General features: G+C 40.2%; 2 protein-coding genes and 1 long non-coding RNA gene across 6 annotated transcripts; 1 reads left to right on the forward strand and 2 right to left on the reverse strand.

Annotated features, from left to right (window-relative positions):
- Positions 1-2903: 2903 nt before the first annotated feature.
- Positions 2904-4996, forward strand: Dim1 (thioredoxin-like protein Dim1). 3 transcript variants are annotated; one of them, XR_013080009.1, is made up of 4 exons: positions 2904-3252; positions 3383-3519; positions 4049-4315; positions 4485-4996. XR_013080009.1 is itself a non-coding variant. In XM_076769040.1 (3 exons), exons 1-3 carry the CDS (start codon positions 3175-3177, stop codon positions 4260-4262), a joined length of 429 nt encoding a protein of 142 aa, XP_076625155.1. In that variant the 5' UTR covers positions 2904-3174; the 3' UTR covers positions 4263-4996. The 3 variants fall into 3 exon arrangements, 2 of the variants coding, with proteins under 2 accessions (XP_076625155.1, XP_076625156.1); XM_076769040.1 differs by having other exon boundaries at positions 4049-4996; XM_076769041.1 differs by having other exon boundaries at positions 2904-3213; positions 4049-4996.
- Positions 4956-5980, reverse strand: LOC143343799 (uncharacterized). 2 transcript variants are annotated; one of them, XR_013080011.1, is made up of 3 exons: positions 5581-5970; positions 5336-5507; positions 4956-5192 (listed from the first exon to the last, which is right to left on the reverse strand). It is a non-coding gene; the product is annotated as an uncharacterized LOC143343799 (long non-coding RNA). The 2 variants fall into 2 exon arrangements; XR_013080010.1 differs by having other exon boundaries at positions 4956-5507; positions 5581-5980.
- A 5481-nt stretch (positions 5981-11461) lies between these two features.
- On the reverse strand, positions 11462-12151 carry LOC143343447 (uncharacterized). The gene has a single exon (XM_076768353.1). It carries the CDS (start codon positions 12149-12151, stop codon positions 11462-11464), a length of 690 nt encoding a protein of 229 aa, XP_076624468.1.
- Positions 12152-24146: the final 11995 nt, after the last annotated feature.

Genomic DNA, 24146 nt, shown 5'->3' on the forward strand with positions numbered 1-24146 from the left:
TATGCGTCGTGATTACATGTCAAACTTGAAACACTTGAATCTAGTAATATTAGACTATTTATAATAAATTTAATTATAAAGCTGCAATCATTAAATATATTTGAAGAAATGTCACATAACAGAAGTTTAAATATAATGTAAATCATAATTCCAGGTAAGAAAAAATAGACTATCTAGTAGAAATAATAAAACAAGGGACTTTTAATTTTTACTATTCCGTTTAGTATTGTTGTAACCACGTGGTCGGTGGGTTAGGGAAATAAGGTCGTGGGACGGTGCCCGTGGAGCGCTGAACCGCTCTGCTCGGCGAGACGCGCGGAAATCAAACAACTCGATACGTTAAAAATACTTCAACAACTTTATTCAGTACTGTTCTTTAGATATTTCTAAATAGCGATTGAAAACGTTCTCTAGCGCAGGACGATAGCTCGTATAGACTGAGAGAGAGCCCGGCCAAGCGGGGCTCGGTCTTATATACCCAGCGTCCCGATCGGCGTTTGTTCCTTCCTTTCCCCGGTTGCCAAGTTCTCGGCGCGTGCCATGGAATATTCCCGATCCTTCGAGCGAGAACCGGCGACATGGCCAACCGAGCGATTCTTACACACACACATATGCGCGCCACAAGCATACAGCCTACCTCTAACGGTCGAAACTACATTGTATACACAAAGTATCGGTAAAGGTCTACAAATGCTCGGTTTTCGCCTAGATTTCCTCGCGTTGAATTTCCTACAATAATAATACGCATTACAATACGCGAGTTCGTTTGAATCTCCCTCGCTCAAATCGCAGTCTCGATGGTGATAATACCAGTTCCAGCAATTTCCCGTCGCGCCGCTGTATATACATAGACCTACGTCATGCAAATGCGTAACAGTATTGTTACGCATTCGCGTGAATGTAGATTTGATGTACATAGCGCCACAACGGGAATTAATTGAAACCCGATTACTCACCGTCGAGCGCAGAGTCATGTAACTGCTTCAAATTAAGAGCGAAATTCAAACGGACCGACATATTGTAATGAACAATGCAATTGTATGTTTTCAACGTGGGGGATCAAGCTGGGGAAGGTAGAGAGAAAGGAAGACATTTCTTAGAGACACTTAGGTTATTTTCTAAAAGCCGTGTCAAATCGGAGTTTCCGTCGTTCCTCCTTTTAGTTTATTACGGACTGTGCCAAATTAGTTATTTTCGTTAAGAGTTGCGATGGTCTTGAAAAACACAGCATGGCCCTCGCGACACTTCACTTCGCGTTCCGTTCAGTTCTTTTCATGAGGGTCATAAATTTTCTTAAGAGTTGCTTTAGGCCGCTAGCTTCGCTTTCTCTCGACTCCCACGCTTTCTCTCACTAGCCGCGCAGCCTCCACCTCCGCTCGGCTCAGGGGTGGATTACCGATCGAAGATGATCCGGACGAATGGGGCAGGGCCCAACCCCGATTGGACCAGGACAACCCAGAGGGAGGATCGAGAATTTTCCGGAGAAGGGACGAACGCCTAAGACGACGAGAGGATTTTCGCGAAGAGACAGATCGATTTTCAATCTTAACGGAGTTGTATCTAAAAGTCATACACTAATAAAACAGAAACGAATAAATTTTGCTAAAGTACTTTGAAACGTATCGAGTAATTTGATTTCTGGCGCGCCTCGCCGAGCAGAGCGGTTCAGCGCTCCACGGGCACCCACCCACCTCCTTTTTCCCTAAACCACGAACTCGGGACGCAACAAGTAATAATCATTAACAATGATTGTGTTGCGTTCCGAGTTCGCGGTTTAGGGAAAAAGGAGGTGGGTTGGTGCTCGTGGAGCGCTGAACCATTCTGCTCGGCGAGGCGTACAAAATAAAAACTACTCGATACGTTTCAAAGTACTTTAGCAAAATTTATTTGTTGGAGTTAACTCAGTGTACGACTGTTAGATACAACTTGGTTGAGATTGAAAATCGTTCAGTTTCTCCGCGAAAATCCTCTCATCGTCCTAGGCGTTCGTGCCTTCTCCGGAAAATTCTCGATCCTCCCTCTGGGTTGTCCTGGTCCAATCGGGGTTTGTGCCCTGCCCCATCCGTCCGGATCGTCTTCGATCGGTGATCCACCCCCGAGCCGAGTAGAGGTGGAGGCTACGCGGCTATGTTCGGAGTGGGCGCATGTGAGAGAAAGCGTGGGAGTCGAGAGAGAAAGCGAAGCTAGCGGCCTAAAGCAACCCTTAAGAAAATTTATGATCCTCATGGAAAGAACTGAACGAAACGCGAAATGAAGTGTCGCGAGGGTCATGCTGTGTTTTAAAACCATCGCAACTCTCAAGAGAAATAGCTAATTCGGCACGGTCCGTAAAAAACTAAGAATATCTAAGAAATGCCTTCCTTTCTCTCTACCTTCCTTAGCTTGATCGCCCACGTTGAAAAGCATACAATTGCATTGTTCATTAGAATACGCTGATCCGTTTAAATTTCGCTCTTAATTAGAATGCAGTTACATGACTCTGTACTCGATGGTGAGTAATCGGGTTTCAATTAATTCCCGTTGTGGCGCTATGTGCATTAAACCTACATTCACGTGATAGCGTAACAAATCATTGAATGTGTGGTGACAGAATGTAAGTTCCTAGCCTGTTTTCCTTATCACCTTATTTACGTCGATCACGTCGGCGTCACCAATTTGTAGGTAATATAGGGAAATTATTACAACGTTTATTAAAAGACTTTTTCAACTCACTATCGTGACGCGTTACAGATGTTAATCATCAGGCAAAAGAGAGCGTTTGTTCCGCGCGCCTAGTATATATTATCTCCTACAGAGGGCGCAACACTCGCGTCGCCAACCTATGGCAACTACATCATGAACATAGAGCGTTCATGAACTTAACAGAAAATAGGCTAGGGACTTACATTCTGTCACCACAGGTATGTCGCTTTTTTAGTGTAAACATTGCATGTATTACACGAGACAGAATCACAGAAGTGTTATTTTTGATCTGTATTTCTAACCACGTTCAAACAAATGTATCAATAGCTTCTTATTTATAAACAGTTTTGTTTAATAGAAGAATGTTACGATGATCAGTCTATAATACAAACCAGTGAAAAGAGGTGTCATCGTAAATACTAATAGTAAATAGTGTTAATAAAGAAATTTGTATCTTTTTTTCTTTAATGTGCATTTGACAACAAAAGAACAATGTCTTATATGCTATCACATTTACACAATGGGTGGCAGGTAGACCAAGCAATTTTATCAGAAGAAGATAGAGTAGTTGTAAGTTTCTAATATTAGAGACTAGATTTAGATCACAACCTTTCTAGAAAGTTTGTATGTAATTGGAATTTACCAATATTTGTATTTAATAAATAATGTCAAACTATTATATAAAAATACATTTATTTAGGTTATTAGATTTGGTCATGATTGGGATCCAATGTGTATGAAAATGGATGAAGTCCTTTATAACATTGCTGAAAAGGTTAAAAACTTTGCTGTCATTTATTTGGTTGATATTACGCAAGTACCTGACTTCAATAAAATGTAAGTTTCTGAAAATTATTATCGTACGAATTAATTTTGATTAAGACTATGTTGATATTCTTTTTCTATGGTATATTCTTATAATGATTCATATAACTTCTTTTAGATTACTTTTATGATATTATTACATTAGTATAGTCATTGGAAATAAAATTTTTTCAAACGTTTGGCAGTTCGTTAAAAACTACTGTAGGCTTATAGGTGCTTTTTCCAGAAACTTCATTATTTATTATTCTAAATTTTAAATAATTGTTTAAATGTTATTTCTTTATTATAAGATAATTTACATAAAAAAAGATTCTCAAGAAATGAGGTGATCAAATTTCTTTTTATTTACTTTGTTGCCAATTTTAAGTAAATACAATAAAAAATTCTTATTTTTCTAATTGACCAAAAATGTATACTTTTCATGTTAGTAATTAACAAAAAAGTGTAGTATATTTTTTGGCGTTCCATAGAAATTTAGTGATTAATATAATAGCCTATGAATGTATGATTGTAAGCCAGATATTAATTTTATCTTTTGTAGGTATGAATTATATGATCCTTGTACGGTCATGTTTTTCTTTAGAAATAAGCATATAATGATAGATTTGGGAACAGGAAATAATAACAAAATAAATTGGACCCTAGAAGATAAACAAGAAATGATTGATATTATTGAAACAGTCTATAGGGGTGCTAGGAAAGGTAGAGGTTTAGTTGTTTCACCCAAAGATTATTCTACAAAGTATCGCTATTAATTTATTTAATTAATAGATTTGATAAAACTATTATTTTATATTGATTCATGTCGGTAAGTTGAAAAACAAATGTGGTAACAAATTTATATCAATAAGTTATAGTACTCTGTGATTATAAATAAACATAGAGCTATAACATACATTTATACAATTTATTTAAATATTAATAGAAATTTTTCGTACATATTGCTATTTGTTACAAATGTACGAATAATGTTTTAGGTAAGCCAACAATTTTAAATGTGTATGAACAATTCAAAAATTAATGAAACAATAAAACAAGCAAAATATAATTATAGCATGTTATGTTTATTATATTGATGAACTAATATTCGGAAATTCAAAATAAATGTGATTCTCTAACTGTCACTAAATGTAATATTTCTTGTTTTATATTATCAACTGATTCAGGATAAGCATCATAGATGCTTTTATTATATTAGATAATATAATAATATGAGAATGTTAAATACATAAAGTATACATTATAAAAAGAATTAAACATTAATACAACGTAAATATGCGATCTGATTTTAAAATTTGTTTCTTCTAAGAATAGATTTCTCAATTATTTGGATCAGATATTATTGTTGAATTTAAAAATTGAATTATATGTATATGTAACATATTAATTTTATAACAATTTTATAGACATAAAAATAGGATATTCGACGTAACAAAAGCACAACGCGATTTATCAATTTTCCTCTTTTTTTTATTTGTTCCATTTAGAACTAAATACATTTATATTAATTATTTGAGTACAGTTTTTGAGGAAGGCCCCATAGAGGATTTGATGTGAAGCGAACGTACGTTTTGCCAGTGCTTCTTTAACAATTAAACCAGAAAGTTGATTCAAAGGTGTAAAATTTGTACCAATTTATCTGGTGTCATTTCCACATGTCTTACAGCTACTGCTAGACACAGTACCTGGGAACATATATTAAATTACAATTTTGTTTTTAATTTTTATAGTACAATACTCCTTTTAATATTATCTATATGTTATATATTAAACATTCAAACGTTTCTCTGCTGTGAATATTCGCGTATAAATACTCATTAAAACTAACGGCTGACGCCCATGTATAGTCCGGGCCACGATATACCGAGGTCGTAAACTAAACTCTTGAGGATTGGGACCGACTGCTGCTGCGGCACTTAGGGCCGTAGATGACATCTTGTTTGAGGGTGCCTTTCTGAATGTTTTTCTGTGTCCGTAACTGTACTACCTTTTTTCATTTTCTACATGCATATATTATAAGCAGGTAAATTAAGATATTAAAGACTTGAGTAAGACCTTTACATGTTACGATACCTCTAAAAATGGCTTTCTAAAAATGACAACACTGGATAAAACACTTCTTCGTACGACCCTGACCATGGTCTAAGGCTCTTAGCTGCTCATATTTCTGTCAATTTACTTGTTTTGGGAGCTGAAACGTGTAAACTTTGACACCTACTTGAGTTTACGACCTCGATATATCATGGCCCGAACTATACCATTTTTCCACGAGAAGAAGGCACAGCTTGTTTACAATCCCCACTCCTGTTGTAGTCTGCTGACTCACAGGTATTGGTCGAAAACGGTGATGAAGATCGGTGACAGCCAATCAGCGGATTGCAGCAAGAGTGGGGATGGAAACACGCTGTGCCTTCTTCTCGTGAAAGGACGATGTATGGACATCTTCTCTTTATAAAAATTAAAATTTACGCAAATTGCTGTTTACTTAGATTTTCGAAATAAAGCTTCAAATAATAAAAATAAGAAAAAGTTTCGAGCTATCGAGTATTCCATTCGTATACATATAAAGTGCTAGTGGTTCTCACGCAGCATGAAATATTCTACTTACTGACGTTATCGACAGCCTTAGATTTTTGTGTTTACTCATGCAGTATGGCCAGATTTGGCATAATTAAATGCATTGATGTCGACACTAGAAACGACGAATTTCTTTAGCGTCTAACGGAGTGGTGGGGCTAGCAGCATATACTACCGCACGAGCCATGTATGCGTCAGAGATGCCAGAAAAGCACCGAAGGTGCTTTCTCACACTATGTTAGATCACGCGTACGTGAGCTCGTGGAGTTTCGGAAAGTCGACAAAGGCAAACTGACACATGCCCTCTTTCTCGATTATTCCGAAGCTGCCCGAAGTAATTTCGGTCCGCCTCGTGGGAGTCGAGAGAGAAAGGCTCACATTTGCCTTCTCGCTCTTAACAACTGAAATCCGACCTCCCGTCAACGGCATACGATTTGGAATCTCGAGCCGTGATTTTCGACTGCCCAGGCATTTTTATTTTCCGACCTATGTAGGCGCACATAAGCAAAGTACCCATAATGGAAAAAAAATTTTGTAAAATTTATTTTACGGAAATACACGTTTCAAGACCCCCTGATCATATTTTAATTATTGAAAAAAAAGAAATTTTTTTTTATTATACCCATGTATGAGCGTACATATGCATATTAATAATACGATTTTTCAAAATCAAAATTCTTTAAGATTGAAAATTAATAAATTAAAATGAGAGTCCACTCTTTGCCAGTATAGTGCACGTTGTGGCATTTTTCAATAAGAAGAGTTCTTATTTTTATAACATAAACAAAAAAGTAGAATTAATAGTTGCGGAAATTAATTAATAATGATTTTCCTCGATATATTTTGAGTTAACCGTATCAATTTGTTATGACGAACTAAATATTATATGTTTGATTTGGCTTAATTTTGCATAAAAAAATGATTGTATCGATCCATAAAAATTAATAACGTGCACGATACCGTTCAATGGAAACCACGGGAAAGTGGTGGTCTCTTCCATCAGGAGGGAAATGTAAAAAATTGTTATTTAATTATGCAATGTGCAATATTGAAATGTTTAAACTAATGTAATGAAAAAAGAGCTCGTAGATACATTAATTTTTGATTAATATACATACGAGCAATAGTCACGAGATCCCCACCATCAAACCGTTTAAAAACAAAGGAATAGTGATCCCGTTTGCCAGTATGATACAAAGTATGGGTTGGATTTTAAATTTGAAAAGGACATAGTCGAATATTTTTAAAGGTACAAAACATAGCGTTTCATTTTAGAACAGTAACATGAGTTAGCAGGTACTATCATAAAACTGTTTTAGCCAGTTATATCCCTTTTTACCTGAAGTACAAGGTAAAAAGTACGAGGTACAAGTAAATCGAAATCCGAAAATCATTCACATTATATCAATGTAAATGAAGCGGTCTTTCCATCAGAGTTAAATACAAAATTTTGTAATTTCTGTGAAAACAGAATTTTCATTAGATGTATGTGGTGTTTAAAATTTTTATGTTTTGACTGTTTTTACGAAAAATACCATCCAGATTCATGTACTTCATATATTGAAAATAACATATGTTAAATGTAATTGGTAAATTCAACTTTAAAAAAAAATATTCGAAGATCAGACAAAAATATAATGTCACATTTAGTGTACGATTAAAATATAATTAAAAAAAAAAAAGATATCTTTTAGCAGGGTTCGAACCTGCAGAGCAAAAGAAGCTCGAACTTACAGCCAAACACCACATCATTCACACCATACTACTTATTGGTGAATTTGGTTCTATTTTTGAAGATAAGTAGCTGTAATAACTTTAATAATATCTTGCAGTAAAACTTAACCCAAAATCGGGTACCATTTCAACTTTCCCTTATTAGAATCGAGTTTTCAATTTGTTTTAGCGAAAATCCCAGCCGGTTAAGCTGCTTACTGCTGTCTTTAATTACCAAGCATTTATTTCTCAATTAACCCTTTGCGAGTAAAACTATTTTGCACATTATTCTAAAACATTTGTGGTATTCGTTTTCAATGCGATTTAAGTAAGCATATAATGTATAAGATTTCATTTAAGTTTTTCTTCTCTAGAGAAGATAAAGAAAAAGTTTATTTAATTTTTTTTACATAAAATTGAATTCGTCCCAAGATTTATATGAAACACTTAAAAGATCTTTTATAAATTACGCCTATGTATCGGAACAACTATGAAACAAGAGATATAATCATTATTATCCATGGGCTGATTATAGTCAAAAACTAATCGGACTTTGAAATGAGAACATAAAACTTAAATGTAAAGTTCCATTTAAATTCATTCAGCCATTTATACTCAATCGTATTAATAATATACATATGTACACTCATACATAGGAATAATAAAAAAAAATTTCTTTTTTTTCAATAATTAAAATATGATCAGGGGGTCTTAAAACGTGTATTTCCGTAAAATAAATTTTACAAAATTTTTTTTCCATTATGGGTACTTTGCTTATGTGCGCCTACATAGGTCGGAAAATAAAAATGCCTGGGCAGTCGAAAATCACGGCTCGAGATTCCAAATCGTATGCCGTTGACGGGAGGTCGGATTTCAGTTGTTAAGAGCGAGAAGGCAAATGTGAGCCTTTCTCTCTCTCCTCCCACGAGGCGGACCGAAATTACTTCGGGCAGCTTCGGAATAATCGAGAAAGAGGGCATGTGTTAGTTTGCCTTTGTCGACTTTCCGAAACTCCACGAGCTCACGTACGCGTGATCTGCCATGTGTGAGTATCGCACCGGGTGCTGAATCTGGCATCTATGGTATGCGTTTCCCTTCTTGCTCTTGTAACAACTGAAATTCGATGTCGCGACAATCGGCATCCAATCCAAGTCTCGATTCATCGATTGCCCCAGCATTTTTACTTTCCGACCTATGTAGGCATAAGTGCCATAATGAACGAAAATATTGAAAATTTTTTTTAGCGGAAATACACATTTTAAGATTCTCTGATCACATTGCGTCTATTACAAAAAAAGAAATCTTTTTTGTGCCTATGTATGTAAGTATTGGTACCGCATGGTTGTAGTAGTATAAATGCTTATAACTACTAACAAATTGATTTGATGGAAAAACTTTTTGACATATTCATTTATTATCTATTTTAATTTATTACATAACAGAAGCAATAATATATGTTGCGTGGACTCTTACGACTGGTAAAAAGTGGAGTGGCGCGCGAAAGGACGCTTTCCGAAGGGTATATTAATATTATCGGAATAGTTGGAGAAAATGACTTGGTTGTAATGAACGAGCGAAGTTGACTTTTTTGATATGTAATGTGGAATGTCTATTTCTTGTCTGGTGTCGCTATTTACATGGGTTGGAGAATATTTCTATTGGCTAATGTGTCGTGTTGTGGGGTGATGTTGGTTGTGAATGATTGGTGTAGTTGTTCTGTGTGGGTGTGGCTTAAATGTACTGGCGGAAAGGGCAGGCTCTGAGGAGAAGGCCCTTTTCGGGAGTGGAACGGAGTTTTCTGGCAAACTTGAATGTTATTAAAAATCTGGTGAAAGCCAGCAAGTGAAAGTGCGCGCTAGCCGCGCACGTGCGTTTCAGCTGTCCAAAAAACTCCGTCTTGGCTACCCTTGAATAACAAACGGCCGAGGGTCGTTTGCAGGCCCGACCAACGGCTCGACCGAGAGCCTTGTCTGTCGCTAACTAACCCTGCCATAAATATTGCGAGGGCTTACTCACGTCGCAATATACCGGCCCCCTTGACCGATTACGGTCAACAAGTAAAACTTTTACATAAGATTATTTTATATGAATAACATTAATATTTAACTTATCTATGTACTGTACAAAGTATGTGTGAGGTCCTTTGAGAGACCTGTACGTTTAGTGTGTAATTGTAACTATTCGCAGAGTGTCTTGTGAATGTAGCTTAACATCTAGTGATTCGAATGTTGTAATTATACTTTTATGTGTGTGTATAGTTTTTTTTTTATATATATACATTGATTTGATATTGTATTCAGCAGAAGGTATTCTGGAGTTGATAAATTAGTCCACCGGCAACGGCGATAACCTGATGGATCTTTTATATTCGCCTGCTACGGTTTTTACCGTTGCGACGCGGGCGATGCTGTCGTCACCAGGGTGGACTGCGATGACGCGTGCCAGGTGCCAGCACATTAGTGGCACATTGTCTTCGTGCATGATAACCAGCGTGCCTTCCTTGACCTCGGTTGGGGTGTTGGTGTGCCATTTCCTGCGAACTGTCAACTGGTGCAAATAATCTTTATGCCAGCGCGTCCAGAAATGCTGCTGCATCTGCTGGACGTGCTGCCATATTGTCAATCTGTAACGTTCGACTCATTGATACTTGTGGTCAAGTCGCCGATAAGGAAGTGACCGGGCGTAAGGGCGGTAAAATCGTTCGGATCGCATGTTAATGGTATGAGCGGTCAAGAATTTAATATGGCTTCAATTTCTGCGAGATATGTGGTCATGGTAGCATTGAATTTGATGATACGACCTCCCACGCGCAAAATTCCATTTTCATCCAAAAACGGGTTTAATGATTGTAATTGATCCTTGTATGGATGTGGTATTTTGGTTAATGATTTGATATCGTCGGCAAACTCGGTTCGTTGAACGGATTTTATAATTCTTTGTCGCGCGAGTTTCAACTCCTCTAAGCTTAGGGGTCCCGTTCGCTTTTGTTTTGACTTTACGATGTAATAGAATCGGAGGCAATATGCAATTGTACGTTCTAATCGCCCCAAAGTCGAAAATCTATTTATAAATGAAATTGTAGGAGTGGCTGTAGCCAGGGACACCACGGTTCGGCGCTCCGGCACCTCGGCAGGTAACAACGCGCTAAATGGCCATTTGTCCTCTGCCTGTCGCAACCATTGAGGACCGGAAAACCAACTATTGCTATTTTTTAACTCAAACGGCACTACACCCCGCGATAAGCAATCAGCTGGGTTGTCCTGCGACGGAACATGACGCCATTGAACCCCATCAGTTGATTGCTGTATTTTGCTCACGCGATTCGCTACAAATACCTTTAAGGTGTGAGAAGGGGATTTTAACCAGTGTAATACTATCATTGAATCTGTCCAAAAAATTTGCTGTTTTATTTTTATTTTGAGGGACTTTTCCGTGACGGTAAATAATTTTACAAGAAGTAGTGCAGCACACAATTCGAGGCGCGGTAAAGATTGTACCTTTAGGGGCGCGACTACTTTTTGAGCAGATTAAATGTGAAAAGTGATGTCCGGACGTGTTTGTGGAACGCATGTATATGTATACAGGCCCCGTAAGCTTTCTCACTAGCATAGCAGAACCCGTGTAGTTCTAGCTCGTTGTGCTCATCGCAGATGATTCTGCGCGGTCATGATAATTCTTGAATGCCTTTTAATTGTGATTCAAAGAGTTTCCATTCGGTATACAAGGTTTCTGGAATGGATTCATCCCAATTTACGCCTACCTGCCAGAGTTTTTGTATTAGTATTTTGGCCTTGACGATAATGGGCCCCAACAAACCCAACGGGTCGAAAAGTTGAGCCACGCGTGACAGTATGGCGCGCTTTGTTACCTGCCGACGGAGCTTATGCTTTTTGACTGTGTAACCGAGCGTGTCATGTACCTGGCTCCAGTACAGACCCAACGTTTTTCTGAATTCGTCTGCAATTATGTTCATGCATTCGCTTTCATTGTGCGTAGTTACGGATTGCAGTAGTTTTGCATTATTTGACGACCATTGCCTTAATTCGAAGCCACCCCTTTTTGTTAACGCGATTAGTTGGTCGCGAATTAGTGTAGCCTCCTCTACCGTGTTTGCTCCCGTTAAAAGGTCGTCAACGTAAAAATCAGATTTTAATACAGTTGCCGCGCGGGGAAACTGGGTGCCTGCTTCATCCGCTAGCTGTTGAAGGGATTTGATGGCCAAGTAAGATGCAGAGGCGGTGCCATAGGTTACCGTATTTAATACGTATGTGGATATCGGGTCGCTTGGATTTTCGCGCCAAAGTATCTTATGGAAGTGCCGATCTTCCGGAGCTAATTTTATTTGACGGTACATTTTGGCTATATCGGCGGTTAGAACGTACTTGTGCACTCGGAATTTGGTAACTATTGCGAATAGGTCTTCTTGTATGGTGGGACCAATCATCAATACGTCGTTTAAGGATACACCCGTGGACGATTTGGCAGATGCATCGAACACTACTCTAATTTTTGAGGTTAAGCTATCTTCCTAGTGCACCGCATGATGCGGAAAATAGTAGCCTTTAAATTTTGAACATATTTTAAGCGGGGTCATGTGCCCCAGATTTTCGTACTCGCGCATGAAAGAAATATATTGCTCACGTGTTACTGGATTACGTTGAAGGGCTCTTTCCAGGGATAAAAATCGCTTCATAGCAGTGGCATAGGATTCGCCCAATTGCTCGATTTTACTGTTGAACGGCAATCTGACGATGTATCGTTCAGATGCCGAGTCGCGACGCGTGTTAATAGAAAAATGCTCTTGGCATGCCTTGGGTAACAAAAGGCCGAGGGTCGTTTGCAGGCCCGGCCAACGGCTCGACCGAGGGCCTTGTTTGCCGCCAACTAACCCTGCCATAAATATTGCGAGGGCTTACTCGCGTCGCAACAATATATATACATTGATTCACAAAACAATGACAAAAATGTATTTATTGAACATTTTATGGGTGGACGAAAGTATTGCAACACTCGAATAAATACATTCAAAAATGACTTGGAATTAAATATTAATATTTAGTTAGCCCTCCTTTCCTTTTAAGGACTTCCTTTAATCGTTTGGGCATTGAATTGTGGCGTCGCCTCCCATGCTCGCCACCAGAGGGGTCGCGCTCTCACAAGCGCTCGACCAACCTCTCAGTTGCTATATATACACTCCTCGAAGGACTTCCCAATATCCCAGTCGTCTAAGGCAGGGCCTGCTAGAAAGCCTTACTGATGAGTCCACTAGCAGACCCGGACGAAACGCGCCCCCTCCTTTCCTTTTCCGTCGCCCTACAGAAATCTCACGCGCAGCTCCCACGCCGCAGCGAAGCAGCGCCACAGAATCGAGTAACTTTTTTGTAAAATCTGGCTCGATTTTGTTCCATTCTTCTACAAGAACATTCTTCAAGTCTGCTTTGTTGTTATATGATTGTTGTGCCTCTCGGGGTTCAACGTTGTTCCGTTCGGTCAACTCGGGGGTTTCCGCTCTTTTATGTTGTCAGATGCGGAAATGTGATTTTGTCGAAAAAGTCTTCGAATATTCCGCATCTGGCAGATTTTGTCATAATACTATCGAGCGTTTTAACGAACCGAAAGTGCTAGGCCCGAGTTGACCAACGAAGGGCTATATTGTTCCGCGGGTGGCACGGTCCTCTACGACTATCGCCAACTCGTGGAACAATATAGCCATAAACCAGCTAAAATGCACGTGCAGCTACGCGTCTTAATCCGGAGTTCCGTTTTTTCCTCGGCAAAATTAACGGGGCCTTCGACTTGGCGAGGAAACCTCACCACGTTTGGGCGTGAGAGAGCAGTTTTCTGCCCGAGTCAGTAAAATAGATCCTCCCTCTCCAAGTCGATGGCCAATCGATCGATAGAGAGGTCAATGCGAATCGGTTGTCCATCTCCCAAAATCGCGTTTCGGAGGGGGTTCGAGTTGAGGAGAAAACGGGCTCCGTAAATTTCGAACACTCGTCTTTCGAATACCGAAGTAATCGTTTCGTAAAAACAAGGTTCAATCGTTTCGTGAACTCGTCTTTCGAATACCGAAGAAATCGTTGCGCAAAATTCAAGGTTTAATCATTCGAACAGTAAGGAAATCGTTTCGCAGAAAACAGCTTCCGACACTTAAAATCAGTCGCTCAATATTAATTTGGCGAGCGACGGCCTAGAAATTCGCGCACCACGACAGGTAGCGGGCGTTACGAACCTGTGGCGTCGCTTCCCATGCTCACCACCAGAGGGGTCGCGCTCTACAAGCATGTGGCGGATGACGTCACAGGCGTAGCAAGCGCCATTTAGTTAAGTTCCTAGGTCTAGTTAGTTTAGTCATTAGTTGGTAGTACTAGATTTAAGTTGGTGCACCCCTTTCTTCTTCGTGGCCCGGAGAGTTTGTAAGGGCCCGGTCTGTTCGACGCCTGCGAGAACGTAAGAAGTACATACGAGAACACGTCTAAGAATAAAAATCCTGTGAATACGACCGCAGAACTGAGTTTATATCAGAAGCCTCTCCCAGCACGAACCAATCCACCACAAGCGCTCAACCGACCCGACTTCTTGATTCCAATTGTCTAAGGCAGGACTTGCTAAAAAGCCTTACTGTTGAGTCTACTAGCAAGCCCGGTCGAAACGCACCCCCTCCTTTCTTTTTCTGTCCTCCTACGATTCTCACAAGTTTCTAACCACAGCAAAGCAGCGCCACAAACCCATAGGATTTAAAAGAAAATTCACGCGGCTACCTGGTCGGTTCCTGATGCCGATGGTACATTTTAAACGTATTCTGTCGGAGGTTGCGGATTCGGGAGTGGTTAAAGAATTAGTGTAGGATGATATGGCTGACTACGAGAGTAATGGATTATTAAAACACAAAAATAATCGCTTTACTCTGCACACGCTCGCTCTGAATCCACGAATCGTTCCCGGTCGCCTTCCCCTAATCTCCCATCGTATACACACATACACACACATGCGCGCCTTGAGTCAAAAACCGCACGAATTCTGCATTCGTCTTCGCAACCTAGCAATCGATCGATTTGTTTTCCCGTTTCGAACACCTGACTGCGACTCCGGTCACTCGCCTTACGTACTATCCAGTGATGACTTGTTGGCTAGGCACCAGCAAACTAAACGGGGCAAGGGCAAGGAGAGAAGGTCTTCGCGCCGCCTTATTCCCACTGGAGAGGCTCGCTCTGACGTCACGTTGCATAGTAGTAGGGTCTCCATAATCACGATACATTTTTCTTCTATTCACGGCTAGTATTTTGAGCGTACGGTTACCCCAATACCTCTCAATCTTGTCCTATCCTACTTTGTCCCTATACGTTTTGTTCACGTCCTTTGTCACGCGATGGAATTGTAGTTGTGAGCGGCTCAGCCAATAATGACAATGCGTGTAAGAACAAGCGTCGCTATTACGCTACGGCCAATCAGCGTATCTAGCCATCAAGTTATCACTGGATAGTACTTACACAGGCAACCCACTTATACATTCACACCCCACAATAGCATTCATTGGACTTTGAGAGGGCGGCAGGAAGGAACTTCACTCGTACAGACAGTATGTGTTTGTTTATTTGTAACTCTAGTTATCAATTCCTCTTGGTCTGTTTTTACATGGCCTTTTATGCACCTCCCCCCTCTTCGGGAATCGGTCATCAACCTAATTTCCAACTGGGAACGTTGCGCTTTCGGTCGCGATTGGCACATATTGCCGATCCGCGAATTCCTTAGTCGTAATTTCTTAGTCAGCGTCCCAAATGGGAGCGTCACGTTTCCGGCTGCGGTTAGCACATATTGCTGATCTGTGGATTCCTTCCGTTGAGCGGCAGGTAATGACCCTTGGTCATGTTACCATTAGGCCATCGCAAGTGTCACTCAAGACACAACATCCCTTCCCCTTTGGAGAGGAGGCGCTTAGATTTTTACAATAATACAATATAATGATACAACGATTAATATGTATGAAGTTATGAAGCTAATGGTAAAATGTATATGGTAATCGTACATAAGTTTTTTCTTTTTTTTCCCCCCAATGTCCCTTTCCTCTTCGGTTCCTTTTGTTTGGCTCGTATTTCAATTTGCGGTTGTGATGGACTGGGAGTTACTGGTGGTATTTCAATTTCTGTTGTTTCCTTACGTTTCATTCGCACGTTACATTTATAGGCAACTAGTATTATTACAATTACGAGCGCTATTCCACTTGCAGAGAATGAGGAGATTAGGCTAAAATGATACTCTGAAGGTATAACATTAGTGTTTGCACTCAATGCTGTTCTTACTTCGACTAGGCTCTTACTTACAACGCGGAGTTCTTCAGGGTGACTTATGATTTTGCGTAATTTATACTGTTCATTGTATTGCCAATGAGGTATATTAAAATTTTTTGGTAAATTTGGTATTGATAAATTTTGCGATGGTAAGTAGTTTACAGTTTTTTCCATCTTATAACTTCTACTAGTCTCTATTTTGAAATCGGTCGCCGAAACTGAACATTTTCCGTTTAACGTGATGGTACCAGAGTCTTGTATAGTTTCGAACTGTGGGTGTGGGATGCCCTCGCAAGTGATTACCAATCTTTCTACGCTAGGGGTAACGTAGATCCACGATCTGGGTTTGTATAGTTCGATGAGGATAGTGTGATTTGGTGCTAACAGTCCAGTGTTACAGTTATGCCTGAGCCCACGCGTTCCTACCAGTTATAACCTCCATATGTTTTAGGCGGTTAGCATACACTCTTACCATCTGTCTACCCTTCTTAATGGTGTAGTTCTCGTTAGCGTGTGTCTGTGTTATAGAGTATGATCCAATCCAATTTGGCGTTAGTTTTTCAGATCGTCCCCGTCTTAACGTCTCGTCGTGCAACAGTACTTTGTCTCCTATCTTGAATTTAGTCTTAGTCGTTGTTCTTCATAATATCGTTTAGATACTAGTTTTCGGGTTTGTATCGTGTCGCGAGGCATTGCATTGGTGGAACGCAGTCGTTCTTTTAATTCGTTAGCATATTTATCGTAAGTGTAATTAGGTTGTGGCATTTGTTTCAAAGATATGGGCAGTTCCGCGGGTCGTCCGAATAGCAGTTCGTGGGGTGTGTAGCCCGTTGTAGTATGGGGAGTTGTGTTATATATGAACATTGCGTAGGGCAACCACTAGTCCCAGTTTGTCTGGTCCTCGTCTATAAAATTCTTTAGGTACTTTGCTAGAATTCTGTGACTGCTTTCAAGTGCACCATTGGATTGAGGGTGATAGGCTGTCGTTTGAATTTTTTCTATTTTCAACAATTTGCAGGTGTCCTTGAATATCTGACATAAAAAATTCGTCCCTTGATCCGTTAATAGAGTTTGAGGTATTCCGTACTCTCAGATTATTTTCGTTACGAATTCCTTAGCGATGGTATTGCCCTCTTGGTCGGGTAGTGCAATCGCCTTGCTGAATTTGGTTAGTAATTCTTGACATGTTAATATGCAGATGTTACCATTTTGGGTCCTAGGCAGTGAACCTACTATGTCCAGGACACATTTTTCAAAGAGCGCCGTCGGGGTGTCGGTCAATACCATCGGGGCTTTGGCTCTCTTATGTAGTTTATTTTTTTGACATTTCCCATACCTGAAACTGTACTCTTCTACGTTCTGTCGAATACCAAGCCACGAATGTTTTAAGGATAAACGTTCCAATGTCCGTTTCGTGTCCAAATGCTCACCTAACGGGGCATCATGGTATTCGTACAGCAACTGTTTTTTATCATTTTCCGAGTACGTGTTCTCGGCCATCGTAGTCGTGTCATCGACCCAAGGTTCGTTGTCGGCCTTCTTGTCGTCGTCATCGTCCGCGTTGCGCTGGACGAAGTGGCAGGGGAATTCTGCCGTGGTCTTCCCTGTCCTCTTTTCACTGTATATGTATACTCGACTGAGACCGTCTGCGTTTTTGTTGGATTTCCCTTCCTTATACCGGATTTCATAATCGTACTCCTCCAATTTTAGACGCCACCTGATCAATCTCAAGCCCGAGTCCTTTACGCTAAATAGCCACGTTAGTGGTTTATGGTCTGTCACTATCGTAAATTTTATATCGTAGAGATAGGGCCGGAAATTGGCAGATCCTGCCCGTTGTGAAGCTATGATAAGACGGCACCCAACGCCTTTTCTGGTGTGTCAGTCGTCAGTATAAACGGTTTTGTAAAATCCGGGTACTGTAGGACTGGGTCTGTCGTTAATTTTTCCTTTAGTAAGTCGAAGGATTCTTGTTCTTGATCGGTCCACCTGAAGTTCTGGTCCTTCTTTAGTAGTTGCGTCAACGGTTTGGCTATGTTTGAGAAGTGTTTCACAAAGTAGTGACTAGCCAGCCCTAAAAACAATTGTACGTCTTTTGCCCTTTTGGGAATTGGGAAGTTCTTCATCGCGTCCAGTTTCGACGGGTCGGGTTTTATTTCGCCTTCCGTGATGACATGCCCTAAATACAATGTTTCCTTCCGCAGAAATTAGCACTTTTTGGACTGTAGTTTCAGCCCACTTTCGCGTATCCTAACGGAAACCTGTTCTAAGCGCTTCTGGCGTTCCTCAAGTAATCGTCCATGAATTACTATGTCGTCGAGGTAGACGAAGCATTTTATTCCGTGCAATCCTTCCAATAACGCTTTTATGGCTCTCTGAAAGGTGGGGGAGCACCCTTAAGCCCGAAAGGCATACATCGGAACGCAAACTGCCCGTGAGACGTGGAGAAAGCTGTCTTGTCGCTGTCTCTCGGGTCCATTGCTATTTGGTGGTAACCATCCGCTAAGTCTAAGGTGGAAAAGTACTTGGCTCCTCCTAGCTGGTTCAATAGTTCAGTAATGTTGGGGAGGGGGAACGAATCTCCGACGGTTATGTCGTTTAGTTTCCTAAAGTCCACCACTACTCTATAATGTTTATTCCCTGACTCGTCAGGTTTCTTTGGCACGATTATTATACTTATACGGCTTTGCATTTACCAGCTTGGCACCTAGTACTAACCGAATCTGGTGTTTAGCCGTAGTCATAGTCCCTAGGCTGTCTCCGTCCAAGTAGAAGATGTCGTTGTATCGGTCGCATAGTTCGAGTAAGCTAATTTTTTCCTCTATGTTTAAATGTTCAGTTCGTATGGTTTCTCGCAGGGTCATTATCCTCGCTTGCCCGGTCAGGGCCCGTACATCATACGTTCGTACATTAAGCTGCATCTCCACTACGTCGGCACAGCGCGGCACAAGTCGGTACGGCCGGGCCGTGCCACTGCTATGCACGGCTACGTGACAAAACTATTTCTTTTTCATTCGATTAATAGTGAAACGCAAAATCTTTTTCGTAAACGATGTTGATTTTTCTCATTATAACAATTTTTGTATTCAATAAAAAATTAAGATCACCTTGATTTTTTTAGTAAAATTAAATTGTTTGTTTTTTTTTCATAAACCGATGCATCTTTGTATCCTTTCGAAAAAAGTATTAGAGGCTTTAGGTCGAAAATTGAATAGTTTAAGAGTTATTAGTTTAGTCCCGAACTCCCATATACAGGATGTTCGGCCACCTCTGAATGAAATTTTAATGGGAGAATCTAGAGGTCAAAATGAGACGAAAATCAAGAATACCAATTTGTTGATGGAGACTTTGTTAAAAAGTTATTAACGTTTAAAGTTCAGCCCGTACTGAATTTTTTTTTCGAAAATGCGCAAGATTTCGGGGGTATATCTATTCACCAAAAATGATTGTAATTGACTCCCGCAACCAAAAATAATTTTTTCAAAACGATTTGAAATTTTTTAATTTAATTATTGTAGGATAAAATCAGCGCACACACTCGCTCCGCACTCCACAATGGCTCGCAATGCTCTGTTTTTTCCCCGGTCACTCTCTCCTAATCTCTCATACTCACACACACACACACACACACACGCGCACACCTTAAGACAAAACCTGCACGCATTCTGCATTCGTCTTCGCAACCGGGCAATCGATAAAACCTGTACGCATTCTGCACTCGTCCTCGCAACCGGGCAATCGATTAGTTTGTTTTCCCGGTCCGATCAGCTGACTCCAGTCACTCACCTCACGCATTTACATACCAACGCACTCACATTCTCACTCCACACTCGGCCATCCTGCATGATATCTGCCCTCAGATATCCATTGTTCATTCTTCACCTGATGAGACATCACTAGCTTCATTAACCCACGGTTTCATGTGTTCCGCCGAAGTCGATGTTTGCTGCGGACCTTCGTGCTCGCCCACCTTATGTACAATGAAACGATCATTCTTTAGAATCCTCTTAACCCGATACGGACCTAAGTATTTGGACGCAAATTTTAACCCCGGGCCACACTGGGTTTTTTTTATGGCAACCAACTCTCCCTCCTTGTATTGTCGAGCTTCCTTTCGACGTTTATCGTTTCCGCGACGATTCTCACTCTGAATCTTCAAAATATTTTCCTTAGCTTGATTCCGCAGTTCTTCCCTGCTAGTTTGAAACATATCAATCCATTCCCTCTCTATCAACTCACGAATATCCGGATTATCTTTCATTCTTGGGCATGTCCCAAAAAGTAACTTAAACGGCGTTGTCCCGATGCTCTTATGAGGCGTTACATTTAAAAACCTCTGCGTAATATCCAAATATCGATACCACTCTTCCGGCTTTGGTGCCGCTAACTTTGTTACCACCGGTATAAGCGTCCTGTTTACGCGCTCTACTTGACCGTTTGCTCTCGGCATTCCCGCAGTTATCAAAATCTGTTCGATCCCTTCCGATCTACAATATTCCCGAAAATCATGCGAAGTGAAAGCTGTACCCCGATCAGAGATAATTCTCCGAGGATTTCCAAAAACTGACGATTGCTTTCTCAAACGTTCCATCACTTCGGAGGTAGCTGTAGTCTTCGTGGCATACAGCCACACAAACTTCGAAAATGCGTCCACAACTACAAAAATATGTTTATAAGTCTTTCGCGTAGACGGAAGTGGTCCGAGATGGTCAATATGATATGTATCTAATGGCACACTACCCTTGTCAATAGAATGTAAAAATCCCTCCTGTCTCCCATGTTTCCTTTCAGCAAGAATACATGGAACACAATTACGCACAACCTTTTCTACCTTTGATTTTAAGTCCGTGAACCAATAGTCCTTCCTAACCAGCGTTTCCGTTTTCACACTCCCGATATGACCGTTTTCGTGTACACGTCGAATGATTTGTGACTGCATAATACGCGGTACTATCAATTTTACGTCACTCTCAATTTCCTTAAACAAAAGACCATTTCGTACCACAAACCCTCTTAACTGTTTTTCATTCATCGCTTCGACAATCGGTTTCAAACTCTCATCCTCACACTGCGCTTTACGTAATCTCACAATCATACTATCCTCACACTCGTCTATTAACATACACTCCGGAAGCGGATTCCGGCTTAACGCGTCTACATGCCTTAAACTATTTCCCGAACGGTGCTCTATTTTATAATCGAACTCCTCTAACAAAAGAGCCCAAAAATGCCTGACAATCTGTAACTATTTTAAACGATATACCTAACAAATATATTCTAAATTTTTTTAGAGCTTTAACTATTGCTAACACTTCCAGCTCATAACTAATATATCTCGATTCTGCTGGTGTTGTTTTTCCGCTTGCAAAGTATACTGGATAAAATTTATTATCATTACTATCACGCTGTAAAAGAATCGCACCATAACCATACATTGAAGCATCCGTATGTAATTCCGTTTCCGCTTTTAACCTATATAATCTAATTAAAAATAGTTTTTAATCTCGTAAATGCTAATTTTTCTTCTTCCCCAAAATGAAAGTTAACGTTTGTTTTCAATAAATTTGTTAACGGCCGCGCAATCACGGAATAATTTCGGATAAATTTTCTAAAGTAACCAGCCAAACCCAAAAAACTTTGATTCTGCTTGAAATTTTGTGGCTGGGAAAATCTCATAACTGCCTCTGCTTTCTTTTCCGACGGACGAATGCTTCCGTCTTCAACTATGTGCCCTAAAAACTCTATTTTTGTCTGCAAAAAGCTACACTTTTTCCAATTAATGTTCAAACCAAATTCTTCTGCCACGCGCAATACCATCTTTAGGTTTTCTATACCATCTTCGTAATCCAATGAAGGAATAATTAAATCATCCATATAAATTATAACTTTTTTCTTATTAACTAAATCTTTAAAAACAGCATTTATAAATTTTTGAAACACCGCCGGTGAGTTACATAAACCGAATGGAACATACAAAAATTCATATTGGCCGTTTGGAACTATAAAAGCAGTATATTTCCTACTATCCTCATCTATAAGCACGTGGAAAAATCCATTTTTTAAATCTAAAGTACTAAAAATATGTGAACCTTGTAGAGCATCCAATTGATCTTCAATTAGCGGCAACGGGTATCGATCTTTAATTATTTTTGTATTAAGTTTTCTATAATCTACACAGAGCCTGGTCGTATTGTCTTTTTTCTTTACAAGTACTACTGGACTGGCATAATCAGAAAGAGACGGCTGTACAATACCGTCAGCAAGCCACTGCTTTATATGTTTGTCAACTTCTTCTTTTTCAAGAGGAGATAATCGTTTAGCCCTCTGATAAACTGGTTCATCATCTTTAACCGTTATGGACATTTTTACCCCCGTTTCTCGTGTTTTGACAGGCTCATAATTTTTTATCGAATCGCGAATGATGCTCCTATGTTTGGTACTGGCAATATTCGACAAATCGATCTCATTTATTTCATCTATACAATCTATTTTGTAAATTTCGGGTATATTACTTTCTAACTGGTCTTCTTTTTCAACACTACGAATAGAAATCTCACCTCTCTTAATATTCATTTCAACTGTATTTAAAAAATCGGTGCCCATTATCAAATCATGTTGCATTAACGTATCAGATATTACCCAAATGTTAATTGAATATTGATTACTATCGATTTCTATTTGCGCATTGAACTCGCCTATTGTTTTGTTACTTTGAGATCCAATTCCGCGAAACGTAATTTCTCGTCGTAATAACGGTGGTGACCCTATCTTCACATATTGCTCTGCACGCATTACCGACAAATCGCTACCAGTATCAACCAACGCTGTTAAATTCTCTCCATTTATCCTTACTTCTTTATAATATTTCTCGCGCGTATGCCGCGAAATATCACAAACGTTTCTTACATCGTCCTTCTTTGAACAATTCGCCGCTACGTGACCAAATGCTTGACATTTAAAACATTTCGCGCCGCGATTTTTTAAATGACAGTTCGCACTGTAGTGACCTTCCATACCGCAATTAAAACAACGATTAACATTTCTGGGTACTTCCCTTCTCTCGACTCTCGGTGATGCAATTCTTCCGTTCTCCCACGCTGGTCGCAACGGCCTCTCTTCCAGTCGCAGCGGTCCATACGCTCTATCGTCAGGTCTCGGTTGACGGTACATCCTTTCCTCTATTCTCGACGGTTGAAACGCCCTCTCTTCTGCTCTCCTTGGCCGAAATGTTCTCTCCTCTGTCCTCCATGGTCGAAACATATTTTCTTCCCTCCTTGCGTATGGATCCATCGCCGGTAAGGATTTCCCATACAACGATACCTTCCCGAACGCCTCCAATAACGATGTCTTCGTGTTCAGCCTCTGAGCACGAGCAATATTTCGCAACGTGAAATCCGGAATTCCCTCAATAATGTAGTCCACAGTCTCCCCGTCACTCAAGCCAATACGATTCGCCATAATCACTTTTTCGTGCATATACTGATTAAATGCTTCCTCCTGTTTCCATATACGCCGCTCAAATTCTTGCCGCAAATGAATCTTACTTGGCTCGTGAAAAAACATTTCTCGTAAGCCTCCCAGGAGCTCTTCGACCGTCATTACAATGCACTCGGGTTTTGAGTGGAACCACTCGAACGCCTTCCCTTTTAACCGTGACGAAATGGCCAGTTTTACTATTTCATCTGTCACTCGATATGTTGCTCTTAGCAACCGCACTTGTTTTTCCCATGTTTCATACGTCTCGCTGTTGCCATCAAAATAATTTAACATGTCCGCCACCATCGGTGCAGTCAAATGAGGTGTTGTCTTGTATTGCATCGAACGAGATGCATGAATCGCCTGATTATTGTCGCCAATTGTAAATCGCTGCACACTTTTCAAAAATTCAATTTCTCTACGTGCCAGGTCAAGTTCGTCCTCTTTCAATTTCTTCTCTCCCCGGCAAAGTTGAATCTCCCGCTGCATACTGGCCCGTTCCTGCTCACCCATAGAAGAGATGCTCGCCTCCCCTGACTGCTCCGCTAAGTCTTCCTGATGATCCGTCGATTCCATTGCACACTC

The sequence above is a fragment of the Colletes latitarsis genome, chromosome 7 (assembly GCF_051014445.1).
Source record: "Colletes latitarsis isolate SP2378_abdomen chromosome 7, iyColLati1, whole genome shotgun sequence".
NCBI classification, from domain to species: domain Eukaryota; kingdom Metazoa; phylum Arthropoda; class Insecta; order Hymenoptera; family Colletidae; genus Colletes; species Colletes latitarsis.

Excerpts from the sequence above, each read along its gene's own strand:
- Dim1 (XM_076769040.1), top strand. The coding sequence starts at position 3,175 with ATGTCTTATATGCTATCACATTTACACAATGGGTGGCAGGTAGACCAA. Across the intron at positions 3,253-3,382 it reads CAGAAGAAGATAGAGTAGTT|GTTATTAGATTTGGTCATGA; the intron begins GTAAGTTTCTAA and ends ACATTTATTTAG. Across the intron at positions 3,520-4,048 it reads GTACCTGACTTCAATAAAAT|GTATGAATTATATGATCCTT; the intron begins GTAAGTTTCTGA and ends TATCTTTTGTAG.
- LOC143343447 (XM_076768353.1), bottom strand. The coding sequence starts at position 12,151 with ATGTACCGTCAAATAAAATTAGCTCCGGAAGATCGGCACTTCCATAAG.